Here is a 13,228-nt window from a genome sequence, read left to right as displayed (position 1 = left end):
GGAAAAGAAGCCCCAGTTTAAAACAAAATGCAATGGAGGGGCGCCTGGGTGGCTCAGTCGGGTAAGCGTCCGACTTGGGCTCAGGTCACGATCTCACAGTTCATGGGTTCAAGGCCCACATGAGGCTCTGTGCTGACAGCTCAGAGCCTGGAGCCTGTTACAGATTCTGTGTCTCCCTCTCTCCCTGCTCCTCTCCCACTCACACTCTGTGTGTGTCTCTCTCTCAAAAAAAAATTAACCTTAAAAAAAATTTTTTTAAACAAATGCAATGGAGAAAAAGGCCCGCATTAAAACATTGTGACGTATTCTCGACCTAAAAAGAAAATAATTTCTCTACCATATGATGCAAGCAGTTCCTCCTGCGGTGACTAGCTCTAGTTTCTTGTAAGTGACCTTCAGAAGTAAAGGAAGAGTGCAAAACCACTGGGGGGTGTGGAGAGGGCAACGGGCTGTCGGTGATGGGAGAAGCAATAAGGAGGGTCACAGCGGCCTAGAAGTGACACCGCAGGGATCTGACGAAGCGACTGAGGAACGGGAAAAATGAGTTTATGGTGCACCTTAATTGAGTGACCTCGGAAAGTATGCCTGGTGGACAGAGTATTTATCACCTGAGAGACGAGCTGAAAAGCGAGGGGCGGGGGAAGACCCCGTTTTCTTCTCACCCCACAGAGGGAAACTGGGCAAAGTAAGTATCCTCTCAGTGACTCCTGGTCCTTACGCGGAAAACGGTAACAAGAGAGACTGCCTGCAAGATTCGCTTCTCGTGATAAAGTGTCAACTGTGCACAAGGAAAAAAACCTTCAACCCCACGAAACTTGCATAGCGCTAATAACCACCATGTAGGCAGTGCTTTATAATACAGAGATCATTTAACTGTAACCTCCTCCTCATGGCCCCGTGAGTTGGGGCAGGAGGCAAAAGGCATGACCCCCACGCCGCAGGTGAGGACACAGGCGCAAAGGGGGTGACACCCACGCGTCTCGTGAGCCCACATTCCCCGGTCCACTCCCGAGCCCTTTCCGCTATACCACGCGCTACCCAGGAAACCCACACGGAGCTGTGACCGTCCGCGACATCTCTGCCTCGTCCTCCTTCGAATCTTGCCCCTTTCCACGCTGTGAGTTTCTTGCATCAAGAGGGCTCTGTGCGTCCCTGTGGCCAGCACACAAGGCCTGTGTTCACGGCCAGGGGACCGCGGCTGGCCACACAGGAAGGGGCGCCTGCCATCTGTCCCCCCAGAGCCCCACGAGGCCGGCAATCTGCCAACACGGGGCTCAGCGGGACAACTGCTAGTTTGGTCCTGGATGGGTGTTTCTCCAGCGGGAATGTTAGGAGCGATTTCCCACCCTCGGCAATGGAATTTGAGAACGGCCACTGAAGACTGGTCAGACCCAAGGTCAACGAAGACTTACCCGTGGCTGCTCCCGCTGGAATCTGCTGCCAGATGGTGTTGTGCTATTCAGGTAATTAGACAGACACCCAGAAAAATTACAATGTGAATATCTTCTGAACTAAAAGTAATTAAATACTAAGTGTAACTTCAAAAAAGAAAAAAAAAAAAAAACAGCACACCTAACAAGCTCCCAATGAGACTTAACTTCTTTCGCTACAATCTACGTACTAATTTGCTCTGAGAAAAAGGAAAATTGCAGGCTCTATGCACATACACACAAAAACTCAGTCTGTACCTCTTAGTTATTCAGGTACTTAACATCAGCTTCAGGAGGCTGTAAATAGCCTCCAGGTATAGTGCCCTCCAGCATACAGTCACAGCAAATCCCTAAGGGTGCCCCAACACGGCACCGAGCTGCACAAACCAGCTCTCACGTGCTTGAGAAACCACAGAGGTGACAATAAAACAGGGGGCTCACTTTTGAAGGCTGCTGGATTTTAATCTCCTGGGAATCAGATGCCGAGTCTGACTTGGTGCCTCCGGAATTTGGTTTCTCCTTTTTTCGCTTCTGCTTCTTCTTTTTCTTTTTGGCACCCAAGTCTGCTCCGGGACTTCTGTTAGGAAATTTACAGAGCGCAAAACAAGAACAAAAAATCATTATATAAAGTTAATCATTTAGGACAACACAAATTAGACACAGGCAGGGGGAAAAAAAGCTGTCAGGATGCATGATACCGTGATTTATAAGAAACAAAGATATTTGATCATTCAGATGACCAAGTATATAGCTCTCGTACCTATTTCCTACGTGACAAGAGCTTAAAAATGTCTCTTATGTTAATGATGTGACTTTTGGAAAGCGTCTAAGGATGGGGGCTGGTTGCCAGCGGTGTCTACCATGTGTTAGACGTTTGGAACTTTCAGTCCCAGCCCCCAACCCCTAGGGAGGAGAGGGGGGCAGCAGAATGGCCAATGACTTCATTAGTCACGTCTACGTATCGAAGCCTCTGTAAGAACCCAAAAGGGCAGGGTTCGGAGAGCTTCTGGGCTGGTGAACACGGGGAAGTTCAGGGAGAGTAGCGGGCTCAGAGAGCACAGAGGCTCCACACCCCTTCCCCACACCCAGCCCTGCATATCTCTCCCATGGGGCGCACCTGATTTCTTTTCTGATAACCCGGTGATCTAGTAAAAAAAAAAAAAAAAAGTTTCTCTCGGTTCTGTGGCTGTTCTAACAAATCAAATCAGACCAGGGATCTTGGGAACCTCTGATTTACAGCTGGCTGGTCAGAAGTTCAGGTGACAACTTGGGTTTGTAGCTGGCGTCTGAAGTGGGGGGACAGGGTAGGGTGGGAGCAGTCTGGCGGGACTGAACCCCTACCCCAGGGAATCTGATACTACTTCTGGGTAGATAGTATCACGGCACAACTGTATGAGAATTCTACTTGTGACCTATAACTGCCTGGTGTCGTGTGGGAAGCCCCACCCCCTCACACACAGGATGGGATTAGATCCAGAAACTCACAACAGGATGTAAAGCAGGAAATGAAATTTAGATGCGAAGTTAACAGGACAAATAACAAAGAATCATCAGTCTACACTCAGTCATAGTACAGGTGCTTAGATCTCAGATATCATTAGAGCAGGAAGACTGTAGATACAGATCATATTTTATCATGAAAGTCAAACAGCTCTCACATGTATCACTGCTCTGCTAACCTACTTTTTTAGTCAGTCAGCCCTTTAAGGGAGAGAGACATGTAAAAAACTCCATTATAAACATCTCTTGGGTACAACAAGCCACTAATCTCAACACCACAGAGCCAAAGAAACCACTTCTCTGCAGAAGGGAAATTGTCCTTAATAAATAATTTAACAAGAGGAATGAACAACAAAAAATTCTACGTGAAAAAAAAAAAAAAAACGTTCACTGGTAAAACATTTCTGTCTGGAACTCTTGTCAACTTATGGCTGTCACCTTCTGAAAGAGCAAAAGAAACACAGAGAGATATGCAATTTCCAGTTACCTGGATCTACGCTACCAAGGTATTCCCAGAAGGTAAGTTAAAATTCAGAGTCCAAGATTACTACCGCATTATTGCCTGGACGTAGGGAAAAGTGATAGAAACAATCAGTTCCATTCTATTGTTCTCAATTATCTGTTGCTGCCTGCTTTCTCTCTTGAATTTTTACCTAATTATCAAATATACATGCATCATACAAGACACAAGTCTTACTGATATACATTAACAGCTTTAGAACATTGTCCTTCAAAGGCAGCCAATGGTTTTTCTGGTATACATTCTTCCAAAATATTCTTTCTTCTCTAAGCATGGCTTCGTTTTTACTATGAATAAGTTGGGTTTTTTTTTTCTTTTTCTTTTTTTCCTTTTTGACGGACAGTATGCGTGAGAGCAGGGTAGGGGCAGAGAGACAGGGAGAGAATCCCAAGCCAGCTCCACACTGTCAGCTCAGAGCTGGATGCAGGGTTCAACCCCACGAACCGTGAGATCATGACCTGAGCTGAAATCAAGAGGTGGATGCTCAACCGACTCAGCCACCCAGACGCCCCTATCATGCATAAGTTTTAAACAAAAACTGAATCTTAAAACCATACCATTTGCTGGGGCCCCTGGGTGGCTCAGATGACAGAGCGTCCGGGCTCAGTAATGATCTCACGGTTTGTGGGATTGAGCCCCGAGACAGGCTCTGTGCTGACAGCGTGGAGCCTGCTTGGGATTCTCCCTCTCTCCCTCTCGCTGCCCCTCCCCCACTCACACAGGCTTGTGCACACGTGTTCTCTCTCTCTCTCTCTCTCTCAAAACTAAACAAACATTAAAAAAAACCAACATACCATTTGCCAGCTTGCTTTTTTTTCTCCTTCCACTTAATGTTCCCTAGACTCCTTTCCATGTCAGGATACACCGAGCTACCTCATTTCTTTTTAGCAGGTGGAGAGCATTCCATTGTGTAAATATATATTTTATTTAACCAGTTCTATATTAAAAAATGCTACTGCCAAAAAAAAAAAATTCCGGTATTTACATCTTTATGCTTTCACAAAGGTGGAAACGCTAGGTCAAAGAGCATGCACATTTTTAGTTTTAGTAAGAAAATTAAGATCACTTTACTAAACTGTACCAATAGCTTCTCCACCAACAGTAAATCAGTTTCTGGTTCTGCATGTAAAGAGCTTAGAAATCACTGCTCCATCCTAACAGACTGAAAAATCAACAATTCCTACTGGATCCAAGAGAAAGGCAAGGGCACCGGGCAAACTAGAGGCCCTAAGACTGGAGATGGATGGGTGAATACAGGGTATTGAGGCTTCCCAGAGCAAAGCCAGAGGAGTGCACATCTCCATGGGAGCCACTGCTCAAGGAAGAAAACCCCAAATGTAGGGCGTGTGTGTGGCTCAGTCGGTTAAGCGTCCAACTTTAGCCCAGGTCATGATCTCACGGTCTGTGAGTTCAAGCCTGTGCTGACAGCTCGGAGCCTGGAGCCTGCTTCGGATTCTGTGTCTCCCTCTCTCTCTGCCCCTTGCCTGCTTGCAATCTGTCTCTCTTTGTCTCTCAAAAATAAACATTAAAAAAAACGAAAGAAAGAAAGAAAGCAAGAAAGAAAAAGAGAAAGAGAAAAGAAAAGAAAAGAAAAGAAAAGAAAAGAAAAGAAAAGAAAAGAAAAGAAAAGAAAAGAAAAGAAAAGAAGAAAAGAAAACCCCAAATGTAACAGACCAAGTGCTGGGCCCTGCGTGTGGAGAAGGGGACCCACACTTTACCTCCAGGAGCCCAATCAGGTTCCCACAGCAAATACCAGACAAAACTCCTCACACACGCCTGGCAGTGGGAGGCGAAGAGGTGACGTTCTGAAATCCGCCAGTGCACTGTTCTCAACAAGGCCTGCCCCCGGGAGAAACCAGTCGACCAGAGCCTAACAGACATGGGGAAAGGAAATATCTGACCCCAGCCCACTGTGGCATCCTGTCCCACATACGCGGGGAGAAGAAAACTGAAGAAAGCACAAGTGAGTTTGCAGTCCAGAGGCACAGGTTCACTAAAGGCCAGCAGGGGCCCAATCGCGGGACCACGGAACTTCCCCGGCCCACACCGTGCCACCTTGCTACCAAAGGCCCACTTACGGCCATTCCTCTTACCAAGTACCTCGCGTCTGGCTATCAAGAGAAAATTACAAGGTGTACTGAAAGGCCAAATACACAGCTGGAAAAGAGACCAAGCACAGAAACCAGATAGGCCAGCACAGAAACCAAATATGTGAAACAGGGGCGCCTGGGTGGCTCCGTGGGTTAAGCGTCTGACTTTGGCTCCGGTCACTATCTCACAGTTTGTGAGTTTGGGCCCCACATCGGGCTCTGCGCCGTCAGTGGGAGCTTGCTTCGGATCCTCTGTCCTCCCTCTCTCTCTCTCTCTCTCTCTCTCTCTGCCTCATCCCGCTTGCACTCTCTTTATCTCTCAAAAATAAATAAGCATTAAGAAAAAATATTTGAGGGGCGCCTGGGTGCTCAGTCGGTTAAGCGTCCGACTTCAGCTCAGGTCACGATCTCACGGTCTGTGAGTCCATGAGTTCGAACCCCGCGTCGGGCTCTGGGCTGATGGCTCAGAGCCTGGAGCCTGCTTCCGATTCTGTGTCTCCCTCTCTCTCTGCCCCTCCCCTGTTCATGCTCTCTGTCTCAAAAATAAATAAACATTAAAAAAAAAAAATTTAAAGAAAAAATATTTTAAGTAACATGACTGAGAATTTCCCCCATTTTGTCAGACACCAAACCACAGACCCAGGAAGCTCGGAGAACACCAAGGAGGATACATGTCAAAAAACACTCTGCCTCAGAACAGGCGTTATCATTTTCAAACTACTGAAAATCAAAGATTAAAAAAAAACCAACAACCCTGAAAGAAGTCAGAGGCAAAACACACCTCACCTATAAAGGAACAAAGAGCCGTGTAAGTAGATGAGAACGTCAGTGTCCCAGCCTCTCTGCCAATACTGAACTATTACCATTCTTTTTCATCCCTGATCCTCTGACAAGTAGAAAAGTCTCACTGCAGATTTAATTTTTCTTTGTTTAATCAGGAGCGCGGCTATACATCTTTTCGTGTTAATGGACCGCTTCTAGTTTTCCATGAATTGCTCACTCATATCCTTTTTCTGTTAGCCCGCTCTTTAAAAAGTTGATTTGTAGGTGGTCTTTAGAACCACGTGGATGGAACCTATCAGGTGTTAAATATTTTTACTCCGGGCACTTTTCTTTCATCCTTCCAACGGCCCTGTGCAATACTGCTTCATGTCTGCATCACACTGTCTAAGCTGTTGTGCATAATTTAGATTGCAAATACTCTACCCGGTGTATTTTTTATGGTATCTTCTCCTGTACAGACATTTAACATTTTGGTGGAGACTAATACTTAAAAAATTTTCCCTTGTGGCTTCTGGGGCTTTTAAACATTGCTTATGAGAAAGACCTTGCCTATTCCAAAACTATATAATCATCCTTCTGTGTTGTCCCTCTATTGACTCTATGACTTTTGGAAAATAATATTTAGCTTTCTAATTCATTTGGAATAAAAGTGTGAAGTACCATGTCTCTATTTTTCAAGAATACATTATAAATACAAGCCCCGTTGTAACATAACTTGTTATTACTGGGTCACACTGCACCTGCTAAAGACTGATAAGCAAATACAATAAGGGAGGCAGACCGGCCGATTTATTGGATGCAATGACCTAGTGAGCTTCTCTTTTTGCCAGATACCATGCCGGGTGCAAGCAATTTCCAAACATGTCTGAAAATTCTTTGATACTTTTCCCAAGAAGAGGTGGAGTCAATTCTCCTCCCCTCGAATCTGGGCAAGCTTGTCACCCCTGCTCTTTACCCAGCAGGAGTGACACCGTGTGATTCTGGAGGCTAGGTCACAAAAGTGACCATGCAGTTTCCACCTGGCTCCCTGAGGATGTCACTCTGGGAGCAGCCAGGAGCCATGGAAGAGGTCCAAGCACCCCAAGAGGGCCGGGCCAGCGGACGGCGGACAGCGCACCGGCCTGGCCTCCGGGCAGCTGCTGGCAGCAACGGGGGCGGGGGGAGGGAGCCCGGCAGGACCACCAGCTCGGTCAGGCCTGCACCTGCACAAGACACCAAGTGAGAAACTGCCTTTCCACCTCCTTACCCACAGCAGGTGCGAGCATAACAAAGTGACCGCTGTTCTGTGTCACTGCCTTGGCGATGATCTATTACACAGCAATAAATCTGGATCAGAAATGCGGTGCCTGGAAATGGAGGGCCACTCTAATAAATCCCCAAAACACAAGGCAAGGGCGCCAAGAAAAAGGGAGACAGTATTTCATGTCATGATTATTTCAGTGACTTTTTCATTTTCAAATATGGAATCTGACCAAGGAAGGGAGACCCGTGTTACATACTACAGGAACATTTATAAAGCTGTGGCCGGTGATGATGTACAGAAAATGTACCTACGAGCTGATGATCTAACTAAAAAGATTTCTGAGCAGAGGGTTGCAGCTGCTGGCTTTGCCCAGCTGTTGATAATGGCAAGAGAGAGATCAACTGAAGAATAAGCTATTCTGTTTCCAAGTGGAAGTCAGAGAACATATAAACTCACCCAGTACTTTGTAGGTTAAAAAATAAGTGTTCCTCATTCCCAGCATCTTCAGAAGGCACGGGGTTTGCACATTAAGAAATGGCCTCAGGACAGAAACTCAACACTAGGGTGGAGCTGTATGACCCTTTGTGAGGACCTGAGAAAGATCTAAGGAGGTGCCTTTGGACGTTCCAGACAGACAAAAGGCCTTCTAAATCTCTTTAAGGATGGGACTTGTCTATCCTCCGTAAACAGAGCTTCTAAGAATCTCTTTCCTACAGCATCCTTACCAGGAACCCAACAAAGAGAAAAGCTTATCTGAAAGAAGAGAATTCTGGGTGGCTTTTGTCTAACAGAGTGGATTAAAATGAAAACTGCAGGAGAGCCCCCAACACCTTTCTAAAAGCATTATACCCGCTTGAAAGAGAGAACAAAATGGAAACAAGACTTTGGACCCTCAATCTTTTATAGGCAGGAAGCAAAGGTTACTCACTCAGGTGCAAAGTCCATTTTCTTTTGGAAGGGTGATTGGAAAGCCAGCACCAAGAGCCCGAAAGACAAGACACCAGAGCCACGGAGGACAGCTCCCAAGGACTGGGACTGAACTTGGATTCAGGAGCTGGAGACACTGATGAGGGAGCGTGGGGCAGGTTGAGGGCAAAGTGCAGGCTAACAGCAGCCTCTCCCCCTGCCCCTCACCATGGGACATGTATGATATTCCTTGGAGCCTCCAGGCTACCCAAAAACAGGAAAGGACAAAAAACAAACAAAAAAGGTTAAACTGTAAGAATATCCACCAGTTTACCAGAAAAAGGCAATCCCATCATAGCCTAAAGTCCAGGAACTCCCTACTGTCTTAATACTTTGCAACAGGGAGAAACAACCTTAGCTTGACAATAGCTAGGCCTCCAGAAAGTCTTTAGCATGTGAAAGTCTGTTTGGGAAACTACCTCTTGACTCTATGTCCCCCCACTCCATAAAACAATGTCTCCCCACAACCCCGATGCAGCTCTTCCTGCCCATGGTTCCCGTCCATGAGCTTCAATAAAATCACCTTTTTGCGCCAAAGACATCTTCGAGAATTCTTTCTCGGTCATCAGCTCTGGGACTCACAAACCCATCACCCCAAAACCTCATCAATACGCTCCTGATTGGATTTCAGAACTGCCACAGACCATTGAGTATGGTTTGCTCTCTACTAACCCGCTCTGGGATGGAAATATCCACCAGGGCTCTCTGACACCTGTCCACCATTTCACAAGGGATGTGTAGGAAGTGGACATGACCACACCTAGACTTAGTTTACATGATGAGATCCTAGACTTAAAGCTTGAGCCTAATATATAAGCCAAAACACAGATATGATTCTGGAAAGGGTCTTAGGGAGAGTAAATGTAGTCCACATATGGGAGAATATAATTTTTGGCCAGAAGATGGACTGTGGTAGTTTTCAACACACACTCAACACTTTTAAGACTCCTTCCAAATGAAAGATGGTGTAACAGACAGTTCACAATTGGTTACTGCTTAGTTTTCACCGGAGACTAACGTTTCTAAAAGTAAAAGGTCTGATCAATGTAATTGAGACTGCCAAGAAATGACCAGGAAAGCAACTCTGTATGCAGGGAAAGTAAGACATGTCTTTTATAAGAAAGTTATGAAGAATGGGAATACATTTTTATTGAGGGAAAAGTAGTAACTTGTCCTAAAATGAGACTGGCTATTTAAAGAGGGAAAACTTAAAACAAAATCTGAATGTGAGAAGAAAGTTGTAGAAGGTCTGTGAAGGAAATCATTGCTTTTTGGGTTTTTTTTTTGAGAGAGAGAGAGAGAGAGAGAGAGAGAGAGAGAGAGAGAGAGAGCACGCATGCGAGCTGGAGAGGGACAGAGGAAGGGAGAGAGAATTCCAAGCCTGCTCCACACCTAACACGGATTCCATGCTGACATGTGAGATCAGGACGTGATCCCAAATCAAAAGTTGGATGCTCAACTGAGCCACCCAGGAGCCCCGTGAAGGGAATCTTTGGAAAAGAATTTTATGTGTGGTTAGGACTCAGGCAGGCATGAATGAATTTTAAAAGGACACCTGTATTAAGACTGAAGCTTGGCTCTTCTCTCTGTTAAAAAGACAAAGTTTTCTCGGATTGTTGGTCTCCTCTTGATAAGAGATTGTAAACAAAGCTTTTGTTTCTTTATCTGCCCAGAAAAACAAAGTTTCTATGCTTTGTCTTTATCAGGTCTTTGATTACTTAAGAGAACAGAAACTTCTCATTATTAAAGGACCTAAGTTTTGCTAACAACTTAGGTACCCTTCCACCCTTGGTTAAACAGATAATTAAATATTAAGTTTTGTAATGATCTGTAATCCTATTTGGGTACGTGCTTTAAAACCTTCTGAAGTTTTTAACAAAAGTTCCTAAATATTCAAATCTAAATGAAGTCTTTTTGACTAATTAGGCATGTTCATTTGGAATGTTATTTGGGGAACACTGTTAAATAAATGATGATAAACCTTCTTAGGTTATGTTGTATGGGTAAATGGTATCACTGTTCTTATATAAAATCTCTCAAGTTTTAATATGTCTTGGTATAAGGTCATCACTTGGCATTCTTTTTTTTAATGTTTATTTTTGAGAGAGAGAAAGAGACAGAGTGTGTATGGGGGGGGGGGGGTGCAGAGAGAGAGAGGGAGACACAGAATCTGAAGCAGGCTGCAGGCTCCGAGCTGTCGGCACAGAGCCTGATGAGGGGCCCGAACTCATGAACCACGAGATCATGACCTGAGCCAAAGTCAGAAGTTTAACCGACTGAGCCACCCAGGCGCCCCATCCCTTGACATTCTAATTGGTGAAACGCTGCATGTCACAGAAATAACCTGATTTCCTTGTCAACTGCATTATAATGAACTCTCATCAAATCTTTAAACATGGCCATTTTTGAGTCATTTATACTTTGCCTTTGCTCTTGGAAAGTGTGTTTCATGTTCAAGGAGATTCATTGAAAGGGCTTTTGATAACTACAGGTTTCTGATATCTTTAAGATCGTAAAATTAAACTGGGTAAGAATTTTTGGAACTAAAGGAAAAGCTGCATTCAAACAGAACAAGAGGTGGCAACAAGGGACTGAATGGACTGAGGAAGATGACAACAGTTTTGTGACTCTGGTTTGAGCTGGTTCTCTAACGTTTGCTCTTCCAGATTTAAGGAAACTGTCATACCTATGACTTGCATAAACATGATAAAATATTCCTTTGTGAACAAACTGAAACATTTATCTTTCCTCCCTTCCCAAACCCTCTAGATTTCGGAAACTCTCAGCCAGCGTTCTTTCCTTCATGGCAATTAAAATTATTTGCATAGGGGCGCCTGGGTGGCTTGGTCAGTTAAACGTCCGACTTCGGCTCAGGTCACGATCTCACGGCCCGTGAGTTGGAGCCCCGCGTCGGGCTCTCTGCTGACCGCTCAGAGCCTGCAGCCTGTTTCAGATTCTGTGTCTCCCTCTCTCTCTGCCCCTCCCCTGTTCATGCTCTGTCTCTCTCTCTCAAAAATAAATAAACGTTGAAAAAATAAAAAATTTAAAAAAAAATAAAATTATTTGCATAAGTTCAATAAAAATCTGTCCTCCTTGTAACAGGACACCACTGGAAATGCTGGTTACGTTATCAAGGTTTTGACTGGAATGTCATACTGGAGAGACACACACAGACTCCAATATGACCACACAGCTTCAAGGAACTAATTCAGGTTGACTTCATGCAGCCAACAGAGCGCTTGCAAATGGTGGCCTGACCCTGCTTAGAGTTCCCAGCAGTCTTAGGAGGTGAGTAAAGAAGGTCACTTCCTGATGGCTGCAGGAAACCGTAGGATGTTTTGGGGACCTCAAGAAGAGGAATTCATCCAAATCTATAGGTATTTCAGGCGATCTTTTTTTTTTTTTTTTAATTTATTCATTTTGAGAGTTAGCATGCACGTGAATGGAAGAGAATGTGGGGGAGGGGCAGAGAGAGAGGGAGACAGAGAATCCCAAACAAGCTCCCTGCTGTCAGTGCAGAGCCTGATGGGGGCTCGAACTCACAGACCATGAGATCATGACCTGAAGTCGGACACACTTAACCGACTGAGCCACCCAGGTGCCCTACTGCAAGACAAATCTGAAGGCAAGTATTTGCCTTGGAGTTCAATCTAAAATTCATTGTAGGGGCGCCTGGGTGGCTCAGTTAACCGCCAGACTTTGGCTCAGGTCATGATCTCCCAGTTGGTGGGTTTGAGCCCTGCATTGGGCTCTGTGCTGTCAGCTCAGAGCCTGGAGCCTGCTTCAGATTCTGTATCTCCCTCTCTCTCTGCCCCTTCTCAGCTCACACTCTGTTTCTCTCTCTCTCTCTCAAAAATAAATGTTAAAAAAATGTTTTTTTAATTCATTATAAAAAGTCCCAGCAAAGCAGATTTATAAGAACTTATACAATGATTATTCTTGCTGTGCTTATGCCAATAATTGGGCCAAGTTTGTTAAAACTGGACTTGTTTTACAGATTAGTCTACTTTGGCTATCTCTGATGAAAATGAGAGTGATTTTAATTTTTTTTTTTAATGCTTATTTATTTTTGAGAGAGACATAGACAGAGTGAAAGCAGGGGAGGGGCAGAGAGAGAGAGAGAGAGAGAGAGAGAGAGAGAGAGACACAGAATCAGAAGCAGGTTCCAGACTCTGAGCTGTCTGTCAGCACAGAACCTGATGCGGGGCTCAAACCCGCGAACAGTGAGATCATGACCTGAGCCGAAGTTGGACACTCAACCGACTGAGCCACCCAGGCACCCCAACAGAGTGATTTTAGAGAGAAAATTTATATTTCAGTAACACACCTTTTGGGATATAAAATTCTAGCTTTGGTGGTTTTGGGATGTTTGTCGCTTGCCTAAGCTAGACAACTTGAGGTAAACTTCAGAGAATGGCCACAATAGCTCATGTATAGAGACAATCTTCTTGCCTATTACTCAGCGGGGATAATAACAGGACCCCATGGGCACATGATTATTTTAACAGTTGGACAACAGGATGGATTCCTCAACGGTTGTATAAGTCAACTATCACCGTGACTTACTACGTGGCTTACTTACTACATGGCTGGGATAGCAAAACGCTCCTCGAAAGCTGGAGCAAACCCCACTCCATGGGTTAGCTATGGACTTGTGCAAATAGTGGATGGCCCACCTTCCTTATGATTAAAGTGG

General features: G+C 45.0%; 1 protein-coding gene across 4 annotated transcripts in view; it reads right to left on the bottom strand.

Moving 5' to 3' along the window:
* NMT2 (N-myristoyltransferase 2) overlaps positions 1-13,228 on the bottom strand; it is a 75,655-nt gene that overhangs the window by 29,314 nt on the left and 33,113 nt on the right. For 3 of the 4 annotated variants that reach the window (XM_058681832.1, XM_058681834.1, XM_058681830.1), the window contains exon 2: positions 1,872-2,007. In XM_058681832.1, coding sequence (XP_058537815.1) covers positions 1,872-2,007 — 136 coding nt within the window. Of the gene's footprint in view, positions 1-1,412; positions 1,456-1,871; positions 2,008-13,228 lie in introns of all 4 variants that reach the window. The other variant, XM_058681831.1, reaches the window with a different exon arrangement.

This window comes from Neofelis nebulosa, chromosome 8 (assembly GCF_028018385.1).
Source record: "Neofelis nebulosa isolate mNeoNeb1 chromosome 8, mNeoNeb1.pri, whole genome shotgun sequence".
In the NCBI taxonomy this organism is placed as follows: Eukaryota; Metazoa; Chordata; class Mammalia; order Carnivora; family Felidae; genus Neofelis; species Neofelis nebulosa.
Note: the sequence above shows the minus strand (reverse complement) of the source record. Positions and strands in the feature narration are given on the sequence as shown.